This window comes from Gadus morhua, chromosome 9 (assembly GCF_902167405.1).
Source record: "Gadus morhua chromosome 9, gadMor3.0, whole genome shotgun sequence".
In the NCBI taxonomy this organism is placed as follows: Eukaryota; Metazoa; Chordata; class Actinopteri; order Gadiformes; family Gadidae; genus Gadus; species Gadus morhua.
Genome location: NC_044056.1, coordinates 21,731,004 through 21,752,788, shown reverse-complemented (window position 1 = coordinate 21,752,788; position 21,785 = coordinate 21,731,004). Strand labels below are relative to the sequence as shown.

At 45.5% G+C, this 21,785-nt stretch overlaps 2 protein-coding genes across 7 annotated transcripts; one reads left to right on the top strand and one right to left on the bottom strand.

Moving 5' to 3' along the window:
* The first annotated feature begins 150 nt into the window (after window positions 1-150).
* LOC115550409 (ras-related protein Rab-8B) lies at window positions 151-2,627 on the top strand. 2 transcript variants are annotated; one of them, XM_030365405.1, is made up of 8 exons: window positions 153-407; window positions 523-583; window positions 779-839; window positions 949-1,026; window positions 1,131-1,220; window positions 1,305-1,370; window positions 1,483-1,533; window positions 1,657-2,627. In XM_030365405.1, exons 1-8 carry the CDS (start codon window positions 284-286, stop codon window positions 1,741-1,743), a joined length of 618 nt encoding a protein of 205 aa, XP_030221265.1. In that variant the 5' UTR covers window positions 153-283; the 3' UTR covers window positions 1,744-2,627. The 2 variants fall into 2 exon arrangements, with proteins under 2 accessions (XP_030221264.1, XP_030221265.1); XM_030365404.1 differs by having other exon boundaries at window positions 151-407; window positions 1,131-1,370.
* trpm1b (transient receptor potential cation channel, subfamily M, member 1b) lies at window positions 2,370-21,463 on the bottom strand. Of its 5 annotated transcripts, none has more exons than XM_030365395.1 (27): window positions 21,203-21,463; window positions 15,292-15,368; window positions 14,261-14,456; window positions 13,882-14,095; window positions 13,415-13,539; window positions 13,102-13,273; window positions 12,288-12,462; window positions 12,071-12,194; window positions 10,310-10,382; window positions 10,045-10,145; window positions 9,696-9,863; window positions 9,047-9,181; window positions 8,889-8,939; window positions 8,622-8,762; window positions 8,490-8,519; window positions 8,061-8,350; window positions 7,629-7,857; window positions 7,220-7,351; window positions 6,995-7,126; window positions 6,746-6,874; window positions 6,384-6,635; window positions 5,820-6,012; window positions 5,195-5,215; window positions 4,946-5,090; window positions 4,649-4,854; window positions 4,275-4,407; window positions 2,370-4,153 (listed from the first exon to the last, which is right to left on the bottom strand). In XM_030365395.1, the coding sequence occupies exons 1-27, from the start codon at window positions 21,254-21,256 to the stop codon at window positions 2,662-2,664; spliced, it is 5,190 nt and encodes a 1,729-aa protein (XP_030221255.1). In that variant the 5' UTR covers window positions 21,257-21,463; the 3' UTR covers window positions 2,370-2,661. The 5 variants fall into 5 exon arrangements, with proteins under 5 accessions (XP_030221255.1, XP_030221256.1, XP_030221252.1 ...); XM_030365396.1 differs by having other exon boundaries at window positions 5,838-6,012; window positions 21,203-21,256; XM_030365392.1 differs by lacking the exon at window positions 21,203-21,463 and adding an exon at window positions 15,998-16,452.
* Between the last annotated feature and the right edge of the window lie 322 nt (window positions 21,464-21,785).

Sequence of the window (21,785 nt, the reverse complement as noted above, 5' to 3'; positions counted from 1 at the left end):
TATTTAAACAATGACGTTTGAGAAATTATGTTTTTTTTTGTTTAAGAATTATATTGACGTGTTTTTACACTTTTCAAAATGCAATAGCTGTATCTCTATCTATATCGATATATCCCTATTTATATATTTGTAGAGGTCCCTCTGTGAACTACATAGACCAGGGTGCGACGGGCCCATGACGTGACGTCACGTGTTCACCGGTGGCTCTGAGCGACAGCTGGTGAGGATCTCCAGACAGGGGGATTCCGGTGTATCAACCCGTTATTAATGCATAGGCGTTTCAATGGCGAAAACATATGACTACCTGTTCAAGCTGTTGCTCATCGGGGACAGCGGAGTGGGGAAGACGTGTCTCCTGTTCAGGTTCAGCGAGGACGCGTTCAACACCACGTTCATATCAACCATAGGTGGGTCTACAGTGAAATAATGTAGCATCGATCGTCAATGGCTGTGTCACACAACAGAGGTATTCACATGCAATGATTTAACGCACGTGTTTTGTGGTGTCCGATTGCAATGCAGGTATTGATTTTAAGATCCGAACAATAGAGCTGAATGGGAAGAGAGTGAAGCTCCAGATTTGGTAAGTGGCAATGTCCCTGATTAGCCTGCAATTTGAATATAAATACAGAGAAAGGGCTTTCATCTCGACGTCCTTATGTTTAGTAATTAGTTGTCGTAGGCCTATGCTCTTATCATTACTCAGACTGTTGTCCAGTCAGAATATAAATTATTAATTTTGAATTTAAACCGCATGTCTTCAAATTGTCGCTCAAAGGGACACTGCAGGCCAGGAGCGGTTCAGAACCATCACCACAGCCTACTACAGAGGAGCCATGGTGAGACACACACTTATATGATCAGTGTCACACTAATATTCCATTATATTGTGGTTATAAAATGGCTGTGTGTGTGTTGTGAAAAACCCATATTCGTCTCTCCACACAGGGCATAATGCTGGTGTATGACATCTGCAACGAGAAGTCTTTTGAAAACATAAAGAACTGGATAAGAAATATTGAAGAGGTACACGCTTCAATAACAGGGTATATCATACCCGTTGAGGGTCAATTAAACCCAATTCTTATCTGTTGAGTGCTTTAATACACTTATACTTGTTGTTCCCGAAGCATGCATCCTCAGATGTAGAGAAGATGATTCTGGGCAACAAGTGTGACATAAGTGACCGGAGACAAGTGTCCAAAGACAGGGGGGAGAAGGTGAGTAGAATCACTCCTTTAGATCCAGCTTTAGTGCAAGTAAGCAATGTTACTAATGTAGTATTTATTTTGTATTTTACAAAGCTGGCTATTGATTACGGAATTAAGTTCTTGGAAACCAGTGCCAAGTCCAGTTTAAATGTAGAGGAGGTAAGTGTTTTCTTTTTTTTTTATAACTATTCCCCTACATTTTTCAGAATATTTGATCTTTTCAAATACTTCATACCCAATTCCTTTGTCATATAATTTCTCTTCACTCTAGGCTTTTTATACAATAGCCAGAGACATCCTGCAGAATCTTAGCACAAAGACGGTAAGCACAAATTATGGATATATAGTTTTATATTTATGTGAATTAAGGCTTGGTAGTTTTATTTAAATTAATCCTATTTGCTACTCTTTTTCTTCTCCTCTTCTGTTTGTTCTCTTCTGGTAGACCGAAGCATCAGGAGCGGAAGGTTCGCTCAAAATCACAGAAAAGAAGTCGAGGAGGATGAAGTTTTTCAAGTGCGCTCTTCTCTAAAGGACTCGTCCGATGGTGGCTGCTCTGGAGCAACTGGTTTGTTTTTGGGGATGGTTCCTACTTCTAAACCGCCTTTGGGTAGCAGCTTGGCTGTTCTCCTTCCCTGAAGACCACAGCGGGCTCTGCCTTGTGTCTCTATCCTGAGAAGTATTGTAAACAAAAGATACAAGCGAAACCTGCACACAGGATAGCCTCTGGTCAGCTGTCACATATAGTCAGCCTGCAGCGTTTGATTGCAGGAGAGCGGGTTAAGAAGGCATGAATGGCCACTGATTTCAAGATGCGGTTGCAATTGCAAAAAAAAAGAAAATCATGCTTTTTTTTGTCTCATAAGCTGCTATTGTTGTTGTTTCGAGATAGAGCAAGGAAAGTCTCTGTATGCCGTGGGATCTTATGGCTAAAGTCTACATGTAACTGGTCGTCCATGGTATTATTCATATAGGAGGCAGATATGTGGGACATAGGTTGACTTCTGTATGCTTATTATGTATACAGGTTTCATGTTATATGAATATGAATGTTCAAATATTTAAACAATAGGTTTTTATTTATGTGTTTATAGAAAGTAGTGTGCCAATCGTGTGATGGTATTAAACCAGAAAAGTTTACACATCAAAACAAATAAATGGGCTGCGCATTATTTATTTTATTTTAACTTCAACTTGTACAGTATACATTCATACATTTAACTTAAATTGCCAACATTCACATCAAAGTACTTTGCACAGCTGTAATGGTCGAAATTTCACACTAAAATGTTTCAGTAAAGATGTTAAATGTGACTTTTAACAAGCGTGGTATTTCATTTTGCAATAACCTATTAATGATACTGACTGAGCTGTGGTGTTGATTGTTAATTAAAAGTCTTGTTTCTTTGATTGTCATACTGATTCCTGCTGCCTTGTTTCGGTGTGACTTTCACTCGGGTGCTCTTTGCTCCGGTTCCAACCCCTCCGGTTCTTTATTCTCCTGGCTTTCTGTGTCGCCACTTTTGACCTCCATTGATCCAGAGGCCTCCACCTTATCAGCTCCGTCTTCCACCACGTGCTCATCTGCACTCCTCAGTAGTTCTCCCTCTCCTTCTCCCCGTTGCAGAGTATCAGTCAGAACAAGAGATGCCCCAGCAATGTCCGTCAGACTGCTCGAGACTCTTGACTTGAAGGGCACAGTCAAGCCCCTGGCCTCCATGTCACCTGTATTCCAGCTCCATGACCGTTGGGATGACACCACCGCCTCATTGGCTACCCTCAGACTGGGAGGTGGTTCCTTTCCACACAGATTGGTTTGTGTAGCGGACCCTGCTATGTCTGAAGGTGTCCCGTCACTAGGAGGCTCCTGGTCCGGTCCGGCTGCGCTAGGTTCTTCAAGCGCCTGGGGAACGTCAAGCTTCTGGGCCGGAGTCGGGACCATTGGGGGTATATGCTCAGAGAGACAGAGGGTGTTGACCGCAAGCAAGCTGTCAACCGGCTGCAGTTGGACATCTTCCGTAAACCGTTCCACCAGCGATTTGGTGTCCAACGGTTGCAGTAACTCATGACCCTCGCCCCCCTGGATAAGGACCAAGCCGCTCGAAGCCCTCCTTGTTCTAATTGACTTCCGTGGGCTTTCCCTTGGCAAAAATCTCAATGATTTAGTCCTCTGGGGTGAAGTAGAGGTGGGTTGCCAGGGTTGTGCCTTCTGTGTAGTTTGATCGTCTTGCTCTGATTCTGTCGTATCTGGGACAATGTTTACTATACTCATAGCCCTCTTGGGACCTGTTCTCTGTTCTTCAGAGGGATATTGTCTTAAGGATTTGGCCCTTTTGGCACTGGTCGGGACAATTTTAAGTTTATCCATCTCTGGACGCAGTTTGGGCAGTGATTTGGCCAGTGGGTAGCTAGCATCTGGTGTCAAATCAGACGAACTGTGGGCGACATTTTCTTGACTTCCTTCTCGGGATGAGGACTTTAGCTCACACGGTGATATGAGGATATCCACACAGGAGCTTGTTCGAACCCTCTCTGGCCCGCTGACGTCCAACGTGGGGCCGTACTCCTTGGGGCTGATGGAGCTGGCTGACTGTCGCAGGCTCCTCTGCCTCTCCAGTCCTGTCTTCCCCACCTCCTCTGCTTCCTTCTGCTTGGCCGCCGTCTCCTCCAGGTCCATGTGGAAGCGGTAGAGGCTGTAGCCGTCTGCGCTGTTGATGCTACTCTGGCGCATCAGGGAGGAGGGGTCTCCCACCGAGGAGTTGCGGGAGTACGTGCGAGTCAGTTCCCCTCGGTCCACGCCTGCCAGCTTCTCCAGGGCCGTCGCCATTCGCCCGTGAATCTCCTCGAGTTGGGCTAGGCGCAGATCCACCGTCTGCAGGGTGGCCTTCATGGTGTTCTCCCTCTCGTTCACCTCCTCCAGACGCATGGACATGTTCTCAACTCTGGCAGGGACAGCCGGGAAAGGTTTGAGGATAATATGTACTGTCAATCTACAACCGCAGAATGAACATCTGAACAGGCCTTCACTAAGCCATCCAAGTGTGATTAAAGGGTATCCCTTACCGATTGGAGGTAACCTTAATGCGCTCATCGCTGGAGGACTGCTGCTCATCTTCCTTCTCACGGAAATATTCCTCCACACACTGTTCCTCGAACTCGTACAGACTCTTAAGCTCCTCTGGGTTCAGCCTGAGCTCTGTCGGGAATTAACCGGGGCAAGGATTAGGGTTAGGAAGCAGAGAAGGATCTATTGGCCCCAAATGATACATGGACTGCATTCATATAGTGCTTTTCTAACCTCTGACTACTCAAAGCTCTTTTAAGTTTAATTCCTCACATTCACACACTCCGGAGCAGTAAGGGCGGGTTAGGGGGTCTTACTCGGTGACTGATCGAGAATCAAAACTATCGGTGAGTGTCTCTGGACCAATACTCACTGAGTCCTCTGTCCTTCTCGTCCAGCTCCCCCTCCACCTTCTTCTTGGCACATCGTCGGAACAGCCTGTTGAAGACGATGTAGAGGTGGCTGAAGATGATGAGTGGAGGGGGCAGGATGGGCCGGTCATGGAAGGTCATGATCAGCTGATATCTCTGAAACTTCCACACCTGGTTGGAGATGGACTTCACCTCCATGAAAGTGTTGCTGTTGGAATTAAAAGGTCAGAGGTCAGTCAGCACAAACAAGGCATCAACGTGTGCTTATCGTACATCACAGTGGAGCATGAAAGGCCTACTTGAAGACAGCGATGAGCAGGTTGACCAGAAGGATATTGGCGACCAAGAGGTATCCTGCCATGAGGGCAGGGGTGAGCCAGGCACCAGGGATGCACGGTGGGAGCTTCTTACCGTCCTCATCGTACAAGTGTTCACCACAGGGTGCTGTGGAGGAAGACGGTGGGTGTTGATGAAGAGCCGAAAGTATGGGACTGTTTCTTCAATGTGTTTAGCTGCACATTTGAGTAACGCAATCAGTCAATACTCACGATTGATTTCCATAGCGTAGACTTGATGATATTCCGGAAAAGCACAATAAAAAACGAGTAGAGGGTAGCGTTACAACTTAGCTTTTAACTTTTGAAAATTAGTTATTTTTAGTCATTATACTTCTGTTACAAGATTTTATTCAACATTTTTGTAAGATTAACTACTAACTAATTAGTACTATCTTTATATAAAATTCTTAGCTCTTATAATTGAGTGACCTAGATGGAGTGTCTGAACTGTGTCTAGAGCTTAATTTAAGTATTTTGTTAAATATATTGAATTATAGACTTTTCTATTGATAAATTCAGCCATCTTTTTTTAATAACTTTTAGCTTTTTTGTAATCCCGGCTTTTAATTTGTAGAATTTATCTAACATTCACCTTTACAGAAAAAGCACGGTTAACTAAACAATTTGGCAGATGATCATCAATTTACAAATTAAACACATTATTTGAGTACTTAATATTAGTACTTCCATTAGAAATTAGATTAAAGCTGCTCTTTCAGGAGGCCACAAACAAATGCAATGACTTGTAATCAAATCTATTGCCACTCATTTGCAGAAAGCAGCGAACACAGCACGTGACTGATCATCTGCCCAGAGTGAGGAAACAGAATCTTACTATGAATTCTAGTCTTACGGTCTATCGAGTCCGCAAAAACCTCCCCATAAATCATCCAGTAGGGCATGTAGAAGATGTTCCTGGCCAGCCTCCAGGTGGGCTCCTCGTCGGGGTGGAGGATCGCCTGCCGCGACACGCCGAAGCTCATCAGCACCACCAGCATGATCACCACGAAGTACATCATGTCAATCATCTGCAAGAACCAATGAACAGGCAGGATCACCACGAAGTACAGCATATCAATCATCTGCAAGAACCAATCAACAGGCAGGATCACCACGAAGTACATCATGTCAATCATCTGCAAGAACCAATGAACAGGCAGGATCACCACAAAGTACATCATGTCAATCATCTGCAAGAACCAATGATCATGCAGGATCACCAAGATTCTTAATGTCATTATTTTTGGGTCATGCATACTATGTATTAGGAATGTGTGTCTGAATTAAGTACTTGTCCACAAAATTCAGTTTAGCAATAAAAAATAATGCATAAGGAGCAGGATGAAAAGAGACAGCCTGTCAACCACACTCACCAGTATGATTTGTAAGGCACACTTACCATTTTTCCTATCATCATGACGTAAGGGCCCAGGTATTTGTTGACGCCAAAGATGTCGAGCACGCGGATGTACCAGAAGATGATGTCGATGCAGTAGATGACCCGGCCGTAGCCCAGGTACGGCTCGTGCTGTAGCCTGAGCATGAGGCCCATCAGGAAGGTAATGATGGCTGCCAGGTCCGTGATGTTCCAGTACTCCTCAAGCCAAACATTGATCTTCTGCTTCAGCTTCCCCGGCTCTGACATCAGGATCTAGGTAGAAGGGAAGTGACAACATGAAATATATTATACAAAATTCTATAAATACTTCTAAATTATTCTGTATTGGTTGAAAATGAAGATTTTTCTGTTTTGTGGTCTACCTGCCGGACTTTCTCGGTGCCCAGTGTGAGGATGTAAGAGATGACGATCCACTCTTGCAGAGAGGGCCATCTCTCCATCTTCACCAGGATGATGTAGTTGTACAGCATCAGGTACACCAGATAGGCGATCTACCAGGTAGAAAGCATTCACAAGCCAATCATTATCACCCATGAGTGGTCACGATTGGCTCTGTAAAGAACCGGGTTAAGTCCGGTACATTCAGCTGAACAGGGAGAAGGCCAACATACCGTGTTGAACCAGAACTTGGTGAAGGGCGCGTCGTAGAACTCAAAGTAGCGTTTTCCGATGGGGATCTTGCGGACGTGAGTGCTTCCCTCTTCTTCATCTCCTTTCCGAGACATGGTGTCATTGTTGGCGTCCTGGAGAGCACACGAAAGGAGTGAGTATGGCTGTCCCTGTATTGGGGGTTCATGATATGATTGCATGAGTAGTTGTCAGGTGGGGACACAGACCTGTCTGGACTTGTTGTCATCGTCCTTGTCCTTCCCGGCTTCTCCTACGACCGGGGCTTGGTAAGACGTGTCATCGCCGACACGGAAGTCCAGGAGCATAATCAGAGGAGGGAACATGATTCCCAGAATAACCTTTGTGGATCAGAAAAAATGGCACTCTTACAACTAATGCCAAATAAATTACAACAGTGATGAAATGAAATATTACTAATGTAGTTGGGTCTAGCTCTAGCATGGCATTAACAATGCCGGTAACAGGAGTTTGAATCCCCCCTGGCACAATCCATCCTGTCCAGTCCACCATTATATATATTTACAATGGAGTCTACAAGCAATGCCGTCATGTGTGGAATACTGTGTTGAAGCTTGTTTTTTGTTAGGCGCTGTATGGCTATGCATTTCTCGTCACCTTGAGACCAGGGTTTTTGCCGATTCTCAGGCAGCCCATCCACATGTCTGTCAGCAGCATCTGGCTGCAGGTGTGAGCGATGAAGTCTCGTTGCTTGGCAGCCACGGCCAGCTTCAGGCAGGTGGAGTTGCTCCAGTTGATGAGCTCGTATGTGAGCAGCTTCATGGCCACCTGCTCGTCGTGCTTGTAGGACTGATCCAACAGTTCGTAGGCCAGCTGGCCAAACTCTCTGCAGGAGAGGACGGCGTCAACCAAGATGTAGTCAACAGATCATACAGGAATTGAGGAATTTAGCGGCATTGAACCTCACTGAGATGTGATGAAGCACAATATATCATAAGTACTGAGAATAATATCAACCCATTAAATAACCCATCAAAAGTAATTCACTTGCAAAGCCCTATGCTGTTTTTGATAGAACGGAAGACTAACTTTGAGTTGTTCTCCAGGTCTTGAGAGATGTCGTCCACCAGCTCACTCTCAGAGGACTCGTGGGCCATGGCTTTGTAGAGTTTGCAGGCCACCAGCGCCTTGGCCATTGCCTCCTCTCCCCTCTGCCAGAGGAACAGCGCCATCTTCTGGCGCTTCATCAGCACTGCCCACACCATCATTTCGTGGAAGGGGAACTTGAAGCGACACACCTCGGGGTCGTCCACGTCGATTTCCACCTCATCCTCTTTCTTTTTCTTGCCCTTCTTTTTACCCTTTCGAGGTTCATCGTCCTGATAAAATCAATCAAGTTGTTTGGTTAGAGGTACATCGTAAGAAAACAAAAGTCTGAGAGGGTTTTCATTTCCAGTCTGCTTAACGACCCATTGGTCGTTGTCCCATTGGACATCGACTAATGGGAAGATGCCTCACCTCCATTCCGAGGAGTTTCAGAGCTTTAGGCTGTAAAGAGAGAAATACGACAGATTAGGTGACTCAATAGGCATATCTCGTTTACTATTATTATGTAATTTCATGTCTGTACATCCCCATGCTGTCCCGTACCCGTTTCAGCCCATAAAGAGTGTTGTAGAGGTTGCGGAAAGCCTTGCGGGTGTAGTTGCTCCTGTATGCTCCACCCATAAGAAACTCCAGCACCAAGCCAATGTCAATCAAGGTGATCTGGTAATCTGGAGGAAGGTTTCCCTGCAGGACACAGCAAAGCACAACCACATGAATAAGATGATCCACTTTGGGAAGGCTGGTAGCATCATCAGTTGAGTCTTGGAACATCGCAAGAAGAAATGGCAGCATGATGAATATGCATATTACCTTTTTGACATCTCTGACCACAACATGCAGGGTATTAGCCGGACCCAGTTTCTGTATGGTACACAAAATGGGCAAAATAAGAACTAAAACATGATTTTAATAATTTTTGAAGATGGACTCATGCCTTCTAATTTCTGTGCTGTATTTCTGTTATGCACCGTATTATAGAGCTCCTCTAGTCTGGGAATGGTGAGGAAGTGGTGAATATTGACTCCGTTCTCCAGGAGCAGCTTGACAAAGTCCACTCTGTCCAGGACCAGAGCATCCATCATGGCCTGCTCCAGGGAATTCACCTAACACACAGAGAGCCACTGCGTTACTCACAGTCAGGAGGAACACAGGTCAGGGGCCACTCACATGTTGTACTTGAGTAAAACATGTCAGGGGCCACTCACATGTTGTACATGAGTAAAACATGTCAGGGGCCACTCACATGTTGTACATGAGTAAGACATGTCAGGGGCCACTCACATGTTGTACATGAGTAAAACATGTCAGGGGCCACTCGCCCTTCACTCATGGTTTTCACACCCTTTCAGTGATGTGAAAACAAATATGTAATGTCAAATAAAGCAGTAAATTAAATAATGAAAATAATGAATATGTTAGAGAATAAATAATACAAATATTTATATAAATATATACATACATATGTATATATATTATATATGTAGGTATTTTGTGCAACAAAGGAAATACAAATGTAGGAGTTCATTCACATTCCCAGTTGGTAAATTAGTCTTAACAGTAATCAAACACATCGTTCTAACCCCCTCACAACGTTGTGTGTTTTCACGTTTTTCTCACCCAGCGAATGATTTCCAGCTTCCTGGGGTCCGTCTCCTCGGGGGGCTCCGGTTTGGCCTTGCCCTTCCCCTTCCCTTTCTTGCCCCTGGCTTTGTTGCGGGGTCCGCTGACCGGGCTCTTGGGCTTATCCAAGGCTAACATCGAACAGTTGGCCACAGCTCCCGCAGGCTGTCCAGGCAAGACAAATTAATTAGCATATCATGTTATATGTTTTAATTAAAGTCTGTTTTGGATATTGTAGTGTTAAAAAAGTATGTTCCGTGAGGTATTTGTAACGCAGTCAACGTTAAATGAGCAGCAGCACATTGCCGCATTCCTTGTAAGTGGAGGGAAATTGAATGCGACTCACTGGTAAATTGTGCCCATAAACAAAGATTTGATTGCGGGCGATATCTACTCTGTTCCAGGCCAGCGCCAGACTCAGCTGGTCAGGGGCGGACGCATTTGTGCCTTCCCACCGATACAGGGACAAAGAGAGAGAGAGACAGGGGGAGAGCAAAAGAGAGATATAGCATGATTGGGAGAGAGAGAGTGGGTTGGAAGAGAGAGTGAGAGTTAAATAAAAAGTTGAAGCGACAAGGACAAACCTCAGAGTTCATGCGTTGTAAATATACCTTTTAACAATGCAGTAAGAATGGCCATTTCAATGTCCTGCTGATCCTCTGAACCCATCCGGAAGACAGTAATCTACATGTTTTACGGAAGAACAGAAGGTTTGACATGCACTCACAAGGAAACATGTACTGATGGCTAACAGAAGGAATAGGATATCAACAATATGTGGGATGACAAGTGAACCCTTCCAGACGCTAAACGCTGATGCAGGAGTTGGCCAAGTGAGAGGATAGAGGAACATGGACTCATAACTTCTGGTTTGATATTGGAGAAAGGCTCATAATAGCACGCCATTGTAACGGACTTGACCACCGTATCCAGCAGACTTAAAACCAAGCGCCCATCACATGTGCAATTGTGGCAAATAGGATTAGGTGGGCATGAATCTGTGGCCGAGTGCCAAAGGTTTGGGAGCAGAGTTCTTGGGGTGCGTTAATAATGAGCGGCCTATGCATTAGCACACAGCGGATGAACACTGAAAGCCTGTTTCAGACTCCGGGGTCTGCTCTCTGTACCCTGGTATAGGGAAACTTGTGTAAATGTAAGCTAGTAATTCAGTTAAACGCATCAAATTGTTTGCGAATCACCGCAGAGGACTTTTTATTCTGTGCTTTGACTCGTCTGGGCCAGCTTTTGGCTTGACGTGCACTTAGGATGAAAGGATTATATCTGGGCGCAGACTGTGACACTGCACCACCTGTAAGTAAGTCATGGTGCTTTGAATCAACAATATGCAATATAAACAGCCTCATAAACAACTATTAGAAGTAAAAGCCTCCCTCCAAACCCTGTCTGGCCCTCTGTCTACCGTTAGTGACCCTAAATGTTAGCAAAAAGGCTTTCAGCAACAATAGGCCTCTTACAAAAATACGATTAAAAACTAAAAGAGGCAAAGTTGTTTATCTGCCGGGGAGTATCAGAGCATTTGTCTGTGTAATACACTGGGGATAGAGGACACAGACACTTTCAAAGCCTTTTTGTTTAAAGGCTTGCGTTCTGGGGACTTAGTTGGCTTAGCGGGGAGCATAAGTATGAGGAGTAGCAAGAACCTCTTGGACGAGGATTAGAGAGCCAGTATCCTCTCTGTCCTCCAGCGTGTGGGACACATAGAGACCGTTGGAGGCTGCAGGAGCCAGGCCACCGCTCTGCTTAGCAGGTGGCTGCGGCCGCTTATCTCTCCTCCAGCGATGTATGGCGTCGGCAGATTAGAGGGCAGTTGGTCTCAGGCATTACAAACTACTAATCACGACACTTAGCGTAAGAGGAAGCTGCTTTGTATGTGCAAAGTAGTAGAGCCACCGCTGCAGTGTGTATACGTTGGCGGTGTCTGGCCCCCAGCACTTTGAGGAATCGCTCCAGGGGTCATGGGTAATCGGACAAATGTGGTGACACTTTTACCCGCATGCCCTCTCAGAGAGCCGGGTATTTAAAACGGTTTGTAAGTTCAAGGATTTTCACAGGGCGAGTGAGAGCCTTTCAGATACCATATTACAGCTGATGATCCATAGAGTGAGTCTCTTTATAGTGCAGTTTGACAGAGGGATGACCGACTGCACATGAATGATATAAGGAAATGGAATGTGGGATATGCTTTATTATTTCGGACGCTTGGTGGACACGAGACAGATGAAGTGAATAGAATGAATGACAATGGGGACAATGGTTTCACAACATTTATTGATCTTTAATGACACACATAACAGGAACATATCGGATGAAGTACTTGACTAGATAGCTTCTTTACTTATCCCTTTACTCACCAGCTCCCTCTTCTTCATACACTCCATGACCATCAGCAGGATCTGCTGGGACTGACTCTTGCTGTAGTTGAAGGTTTTCTGGATGGTTACCAGCAGTTGGTCTCTGACATCATCGCTGACCATTCTGAGAGGGACACAGGTTTCCCGGTTAGATGCCACAGTCCAGAAGACATGGAGGATGACTCACAACATGTGAACGGTCTCGGGACTTCCTCACCCTTCATCCTCTGAGTGTTTGTGCGCAAAGGAGATGATGTCAGAAGCCCGTCCACTGCCGTCGCACACCACCACGGGGATGGGGGGGTCGTCTCTCAGGCTCTCCAGGGCGATGGAGATGACGTTGGGCCCTCCTTCCACGATCAGACACACCACGGGGACGCCCTGGCCCAGGCCTGCTCAGGTCCAGAAGAAACTGTATCAGTCATCAATCACATGCCCGTCTATCTCACGTCTCCCCCGCATACACCCGTCGAACTACCATCCATCCCTCCATACATCCAAACATCCATCTATCCATCCACCCATCCATCCAAACATCCATCCATCCATCCACCCATCCATCGACAAAGACATCCATCCATCCAGCCACGATAACAAGCCATCGTCTTCCAGACTGACACAAGACATGGTGGGCACCGGGCAGTGATACTCCCGTGGGGGACGGAGGAGCCATGGAGGCCCGAGGGAGTGGGGTCAGGGGTGACAGCTGAGCGTCCCTTTGCTGTCCCTGCCTTATTGGATGCCCCAGGCATAGGATGACAAAGGGAAACTCAAAGGTCACAGAGGCCATCCAGATCTCCATCCAAATCTACACAGTCTGTGTGTGTGTGTGTGTGTGTGTGTATGTGTGTGTGTGTGTGTGTGTGTGTGTGTGTGTGTGTGTGTGTGTGTGTGTGTGTGTGTGTGTGTTGTGTGTTTGAGAGAGGGAGAGAGAGAGAGCAAGAGAGCCCCGAACCAAAAACATATCTGTCCGATCATCATGAAGACGGTAATCGAGGAGTGTTGCCGGTCCTGGGCATCTGTCCACTTACGAGTGTTGATCTTCTGCAGGGAGATGTGCTTCTCGAGCTGCCGCCGAAGCTTGACCTCTGACCCGTACTTCCCGCAGGTGCCGTTGTCGGTCAAGATGAAGTGGGAGTGGCTGTTGTTCAGCACCGCCAGCTTGCTCAGTGGGTTAGCCATCGTCTGGTACGGTCTGGTTACCTGGCAGAAGAAACCAACACACCGGAGTTGAACTTGTGACCGAATGCTAATTAATGCTAACCAATGCAAATGCAGTAAAGATGCAAGGCAATGCATTCTGAATGAACGTTATGGTAATCAGCGTGTAGCACGGGTGCTTACATCTTTTCCAATGAGGTCCTCTTTGTTCTCCAGGATGCCCCAGGGAGCGATTCCTATAGCACACACCTTTCCCCGGGACTTGGAGGAGTGGTCCTTCAAGGCGTCTCCCACGTGGCGAATCACTCCTGCATTACAAACAGACACAACCAGAGGCCTGAGCAACCAGGGGCCAGAGCAGCTAGGGGCCAGAGCAACCAGGGCCTAAGCAACCAGGGGCCTGAGCCACCAGCAGGGCTCCACGTACACTGATGAAGCTGCTCTAATTACAACCCCACATAAGCCCTCTGACAATGGGGCCTGGTCAAATCCTCTTTTCGACATTGCAGAGTGTGTGTTACGCAATGCAAATTTAGAAACAACGATTAATCTTCTAATAAGATTGGGAATAGTCATTTGTTAAGTGAGCATTAGGGAGCATCAAGGGGCGTGCGGTGTGAGGGGGCTTAAGGGGCGGGTCGGGTTCGTACCGGTGTTGACTCCACCCGTGAAGATCCAGGCGCCGGTGGTGACCGCCGCCTTGATCAGGCCTTTACCGAACACCTGCTTAAGTTTGGGCTGCAGGTCGAAGTTCTGCAGGCCGCCGTGCACGGAGATGAGGAGGGTGGGCAGCTCCAGGGCCCAGTCCTTCACCATCAGGTGCAACAGGTTGTCCGGCTTGGTGTCGTAGGCCACACGGATGTACTGAACGGGGACAAAACGGGGACGTGTGTTAGATCGAGCTCAGATGTCGTCCTGGTTCAATCTGTGTTGGGGTTAGTGGGGGTGGGGGCAGTGTTGCCAGATTGGGCCAGAGAAATCTGGCCTTATCTGGCAACACTGGGTGGGGGGTTCCCCCATGAAACTCACCATGGCCTTGTTGACGAAGCCGCCGCCCTGGAACTCTGTGGTGCCGTATGCGTCGGTGGGGTAGGTCCGGGTGTGTTTGGCCACGGACCACTTCTCCTGGGGGATGTCCAGGTGCACCAGCTGGTTGTCTTCGGCCGGCTTGCTGTTCACTGCCCCGGGGGACACGTGCGCCGCCACCAGCTGGCCGCAGGCACATCTGAAGGGCAAACGGAACAGAAGGAAACATGGCCGCTTTTAGAACGGGGGGCCATCTTGGAGGCCGTCTCGGAAGCCATTTTCGAGGCCATTTTGGAGACCATCTTGGATTTGGGGGCAACAGGCTAGCTTAGGGTGTAAGCTAGCCACCAATCACACTGTTGAATAGGATGATTGGTGGAAAATTTGTTGAAAATTTGGGGGAAAATTGGTGGTTCCAGGACAGAGAACCACCGGGGCCATGTCAGTTGGGGTCGCATCAGAGCAGTAAGAAGCAATTAACACAGATCAAAGGAGAGGCCTGACTCAGGCCTCAGGCGTGACACCCCCCCCCCCCCCCCCCACACACACACACACACACACACACACACACACACACACACACACACACACACACACACACACATACCACACAAAGCCCTATTTATGATTAGGCATGGAGGCTCACTTTTAATTATAAAAAATATATATTTTTCCTAATTTTCTGTACAAACAAAGCTCTAATGTAAGGGATCCCCCCCAAGCACATACATACTAAAAATTGTAATCAATTTGCAGTTAAAATATCCCTTTAGGCACAGACAAATAGATAGAGCTGTGTTCTTATTCAAACGTGCTATTTTAAGTTGGTGCTTGAAGTTAGGGTAATACTTTAGGATTTGAATTTAATAAATGTAAAGAGAAAATAAAGAATGATTAAATTAATTTGCAATAATCAAAATATAAGTAAAAATAACAGTCCTGTTTCTGTTTGTTCTTGCCTGTTTATTAATTAACCTTCAACCTACTTGAATTTAGATAAAGATAATAAAGAGAATGTGAGAATAGTATTCTACCTGGTGGGATCCTTGGTGGGTAAAATGGTGCTGCATTCTCGCTTCTGGAAGATCCTCTCTATCCATGCCTTTTGAGCCTGAAAAAAAAAGTGTATATATAGCAAATTAATCATTTGTGAACGTGTGACTTTAAATAACTATAAGTCGATATTGGTTAAGAAACATATAATTAACATCTTAAACAGCTAAACATTTAAATAAGACTTTTCTTCCCATAAAGGCTGCAGACTAAATCATGTAATTAAGTTTCACAAGAATGAAAAGCGTTCAAAGAGTTCAATTTTCCTGAGATCAGCTCAAAATAATTATTCTAAAAGCCAATGAATGTGTTAGGAAGTATTGAAAAGAAAAAACTGGTTCAACCCAAAAAAAAAGGTTAAACAGAAAAAAAAAAAAAGATACATTTTTATGCTGGATTATTAAATACATGTTGAAAACTGTGAAGAGATAAAGTACCTACATTATAATAATACCAACATCATAATAAAACCAACAACATCAAAAATAACTTGGCTGAGGAAGATTTCTCCCGCTAACACTAAACTTTTCTTACTGGATTGTCCTGAACAGGCACACATGGATCTACAGACTAATGCCTGATACCATCCCAGTGATCCATCCACTGTAAACAGCACTAATCCTTAAATGCAGTCCATCTGTAACTAAATCACTTTTTAAGAGCAACCCATCACATAGGTCCACTTACATACGATCTTCCAATCCGATCTGACGAGCATAGTCGAAGGATAAGCCCAGCGGACGACCTGTGGAGAGCTCTACCCTCTGAAATGTTCCTCTTGTTCCTCAAGCTCCCGATGGCAGAGACAGACGCAGAGACGGAGACCGGCAGCAGCTCTCCCGCTCCTGTGAGCGCTGCGCCCAATGGGCCAGTTAGCAAGACTCCACGAAGCTCACCACACATGAAACTTCACCACTTTATGAAGGCTGCTTATTGTGGTGATCATGTGAGCAGTCTCATGACTCCAGTTCAAGGTAATCCTCCCAGAGTCCCATGACCTCCTTCTCTTTGCCCACTGGGTATTTTCATCCTTCACTTGAACAAGGCACAATAAATCGACTTTGATACGCGGACTCTAAGCTCCCAATTTGTTTCGTGTGTGTTCTCTACACACCCAGGGAATGGTCGCAGCCCTGGACAGGACCCACGCTCCAGAGACAGAGGTGAAGATCCAGTCCAACATTACTCGACAGCCACACCAAAATTAACGCAATAAAACCAGTCTAGAGAAGCGGCCCAACTTAAAATTTAGGACATGTCCACCCACTACGAATACTTTGATTTCAACTCCTATTTGCATAATTGAGAGAATTGGTGTCTGGCATTCTTTTGGACGGTCGTCTTGGTAACACAAAACGCTTCTCCAGTTGGGGTCTAAGGTCAGACGATACTAATTGCAGTTAATCTCTGTTTCTGGGCAGGCTGATTTTGGTGGAAGAAACTTGCAGATGTCTAGATAACCATTCAATGTAGTATTGGTTTGGCTCATCTTATCCAAACACACTTTTCAGAATGTAGGCCAATGGTCAGGGCATATAAAATGAAATGGAACGTTGTATGCAACTGTTAACTTATCTATAGCCCCATTCATATGAGTTAGAATGCAGTCACTTGGGGCATTTCAATTAAAGGAACCAAGAATCATTTACCGAAGATAGAATGGGATGAGCCAAAGACAGAGAGAAATAGAGATCACAGATAACAGTTGTTAGTCCTGTTACGTTATATATGATCATCCACAATCACTGTATGACTTCTGTCAGTCCTACTTTAGGGGTTGGAGGGAAGAAGCCTCAGAATGGGATAAACTGAGATTTGATCGCAGAGGGACGGAGAGTGGGAGATAGGGGGAGGGAGTGGGAGAATGGGGAGAGAGGGGGAGAGAGTGGGAGAGAGGGGGAGAGAGTGGGAGAGGGGGCTGGACGCCCCCGCCGTTCCCAACTCTTGATTGGAACAACGCACGTGGATCTAATTATATCCAAATTAAACAAAAGAACGTTTCCAGCACGGCTTGGCCAATGTGATGCCGTTACTTCAGCTTTCTTAAACTCATTATGCACAGCAATTAAAACACAAATCCAGTAAGCAATCAGCTGCCCCGTTAGGCCTCTGGTGGCCTTTGAGCCCTTTCCAAACCCCGGGAGAAGCAGCCTAGAGCAGCAGCACAGTTTAACAGGATTTGATGCAAGCTTACAACCAATTAACCACATTTGTACTGTTTCCACAGCAGTTTGACGTAAATCAAAAGGAAATCTTTCAGTTATAATAATTGTAGGCTACTTCATAGTGGACCTATAGGCCTTCACATGAACTTGGTCGGCCTAAATGATCGAACAACTGCAGCACATCCCCCACGATAAATTAAATTATCTTAATTATCCCTGTACGTAGCCTTATTACGGTGCTTTTTCATTAAATTGTCCCTCTGTGTTTAATGCACATGGTTACTATCTGACATTCCTCCACATAAAAGCCTTCCTTGTGTGAAAACTAAATCACATGGCTTGTCCCTGGGCATTGGGTCTTGAGTATAGCTTGTTACCATAGCAATGTGAGGGTGACTCACATTGGATTCACTATGGATAGAGAAAAACCACTATTTTATGGAATGCTAGAGAAACTGTTGATCTAACTGTTGAGACTTGTCGATTTTGCGTTGAGGATCTGCTTGTCCAATGTACTTTAGATTTTTTTTCTAGGACCAACGTGTTGGTGGTAATGTGCATGTTAGAGTGCTTTTGTTTCGAAAAAAACGAATGTGTAACTCTTGGTGAATATTGCAGGAGTGATTCTCTACATATATAAAACGATTTGGGGAAGAGTGAGGGGGGGGGGGGGGGGGGAGGACCTGTGTGGAATGTAATGTCACTAAGGGGTGAAGATAAAAGCTACTAATTGCTTGGCTTTGGTGGTGAATGGGTTAGGATTTAACGCATTGTGACAGGAAGAATAGTTGTCGCCGTTTGTGAAACTTTTAAACTCATGGTCAATTCCAGTGCGGGCTGCGTAATCTTCAACATATTCTCACTGCAATAGAAATGATTTGGATTAAAAAAAGTGATCTAGAGTTTGGCGGGGGGAAATGTACATTAATCCTGCAAACTGACTTTAGTCCTACTACTTTAAGGAGTTTCTAAAAGGCGGCCATTGTCTTCCTTGGTTTGGAAATCCAGTTGGCGATCACATGGGCAGCACAACATGTCCCGCATTAGGGCTGGGAGACGGAGGAGTCATGAGACATGGTTTAGAGCGCCGGTTTCTCTCCAGATGCGTCGGACCTCGAGGTTGTTGTTTTTTTAATAGAAACTCAGCCACGCTCAGAACAAGTAGAACTACACTTAAAGCTCACAGCTGGAGGCCACCGTCTCATTATACTGATCGATTCTTGTTCATTTGCTGGCGTGAAAGCCAGATAATAATCTCCCAAATAATAATCCCTTTTTTTATCGGTAAGGAATCAGTTTTAATAAAATAATTCTTGAGTAATTGCTTTGTTGGTTATTCTAAACTAGAGAGGTATTAAAAAGTGCGACAATACTTTCGGGCCTAACTGTGGGCCTATAGTTCCCATTGCTCAGTTGGGTATTTCAAATAAAACCGGAATGAGTATTCATGTATTCTTATTCTGTGATTCTTTTTCCACTTACCAATAAGTGAGAACAGTCAGTTGAACACTGAGTGGTACATAATGACTTTGAGAGAAGTAAACAGATTATAACCGCACAAAAATACTTCTATCATTTCATTCAAGTTCTAAAAATATATATCTTGATCTAGATTATTACTATAGAGTAATTCAACTTAAAATAGGAAAACCAGGAGTTAGCTTGAGAAGCTAGACTGAGATACATCAAGACTGTTAGCAGATCAAAGCCTCGTCAACCTACACCAACGAGTGGAAGTGACAACGAAGAGCTGGATGGAGGAGTGCGTCCTTTATCGTGTTAGGAGGACAATTGCTCTGCTCGCCAGGCTGTGATCAAACAGTGTGTATGGACACATCACTGGTAGGGAAATACATCTGCAAGCATCTTCTAGTCTACTACAACTATGCTTAAAAAGAAGAGAGTTTATGTGTTTTTTTGTCTTCAAAATACATTAAGCGTAATAGCAAAACTTTTAAAATTTTTAATATTTTAATGCTAGCATTTGGTTTATATATTTACAATTATTGTGTCTGCATTCTTTATCTTACTTTCAGTGACACAAAAGTCATCCAAAGTGTCCGACTAGCAAAAGGGGAAATGTAATGGATAATGAACTCTCGTCTGCCCTGTTCTCCTGTATGAAAAGCTATTTCTGGCCTATATTATTGGGAATCTGTGTACACATCAGCAGCTCTTCAGATTTCCATTTCAGCCACTAGCCCCCACTTACCCCCACTAACCCCCACTTACCCCCACTAACCCCTTCTACCACGGAGTAGATGAATGGACACAGATGGCCGTCTCTAGGAGACAGGGACAGTACAGGACATTTCAGAACAAAAGTCTTCCTGGCTGTCAACAACAGAGTGACAGTGAAATGTGTTAATCACATGAAAGCAGACATTAGAGAGAATACAACGCCTTTTTTAATCCGACCCAGCGGACACGGGTTTCCCATATTGACCATTACGGGGATTACGGGCTGGAGTGGAACCAGTGGTACCGGGAGCTCCTCTTCTGACACTTCCTGGCAGGGTACCTGCTGGCACACTGCCTGCTATTCAGTCATTCATCACAGGGGGTTCCCAAAGGGCTTCATGCTGGGACCCACCTGTGACCTAACAAATATCTTTTACCTCTTCACTTCTTCCATCCCCTTGTCTTCAAAACATAATAATAATAATCAGAAGACTGTATATTTTAGAAGAAGAAAGAAGATGTTCAAACTGTGGTTTGTGGCGTCCCACCACCCACTTGGTCCTGCCCTGACCCACTCACGGGTTCCGACAGAGAGTTTGGAAACCACTGAGTTAGCAGAAACTTTTATCCTCAAAGAGAATGACATAGCATTTCAATACACGTAAATAATGATTACGTAAAGAGTTCCCATTCCGATGCATGTAAAGAATTCCCATTCCGATACATGTTAAGAGTTCCCATTCCCCTACATGTAAAGAATTCCCATTCAGATAAATGTAAAGAAACCCCATTCAGAAAGATGTAAAGAATTCCCATTCAGATACATGTCAAGAATTCCCACTCTGATACGTTTTACTGAGGAGCAGGTCACGAATGAGTACCCACAGGTAGGGTCTGGGGGCAGTGGGGATCGAACCCAGTGCCTTTGCGCTGGGAGTCAAAACCCCTACACACCCTCCTCTCCCCATACTGTCTCTCCCCACAGGATTGAGAGGTGCTCTCGACAGACATGGCAGCGTGGGGACAGCTAGCTCCGGGTTAGCAGCCGCTGCTTTGGCTGTATCTTCCTTTCATGAGATGAACACACTCTGGTTTGGGGACCTAGTAGGCCTACTAACATACGCCTCCGTAGGAATCTTCAGAATGGCTGGTTAGGACCTTAGAGTAATACAGTTATCATAGTTATATGTATCCCGAAGTCCAAGTTCTAGCATGCACACATTGTGATAAAGTACAGGTTTTGAAGATAAGAGGGACATTCTATGAATAGCTGAGGATGTTTCAGTTTACCTGGTTAATGCATGTAGCAAGTATCATTCATAAGGTTTCTTGCAGAGTTTCTCCCTTCCTATACAATGCGTTTACCATGGCATTTGTAAAAAGTTCAAACTTCTGTTGGCAGGTATGAGCAACAATTAGGTGTAAAGGTAAAGATACAGGTTAGGGTAAAGGTTCTGTAGAGGTCAAGGAAAAGGTAAAGGCAACTGTAAAAGTACCGTCAAATTGAGCAGATAGGCTCGGGCGTTAACTGTGTCTCAGGGCTTACCTTCTGCGAGCCAGATGTGGTGCGCTTGAGCGATGGCCTCTTGGTGGGGTCCATGCCGTGGCGTAGCGGTAGCGGTGGTGTCTCACACAGACGGCCACAGGAGCCTGGCACAGCTGCGCTGGTCAGGTGTGAGGTACAGCAAGGATGATCTCGGTCAGAAGCACAGCTCTGGGTGCACCCCCTGTTGTTTAACAGCGAGAGAGAGAGAGAGAGAGAGAGAGAGAGAGAGAGAGAGAGAGAGAGAGAGAGAGAGAGAGAGAGAGAGAGAGAGAGAGAGAGAGAGAGAGAGAGAGACTCCCCAGCTGCTTCCACAGCTCCAGTCAGAAAAGTGAGCAAAGTTTGTGCATGATGGGGTGAATCCTCTCCTCTCTCCTCTGCGCAGCTTTACGGCGACTGATGAGGCCAGAGATCCCAGTCAGGGATCTAAAATCACTTGATAACACTTGACACATGAATCCCTCTTCTCTGCCCGGCCGTCCGTAATCGGGGCTTAGCACAGCCAGCTCTTGGAAGCCTAGGCATCTAATGGATGCAGATTTAATAAATGGTTATTGAAGGTAAATCTACTTTGGCACACCAACCC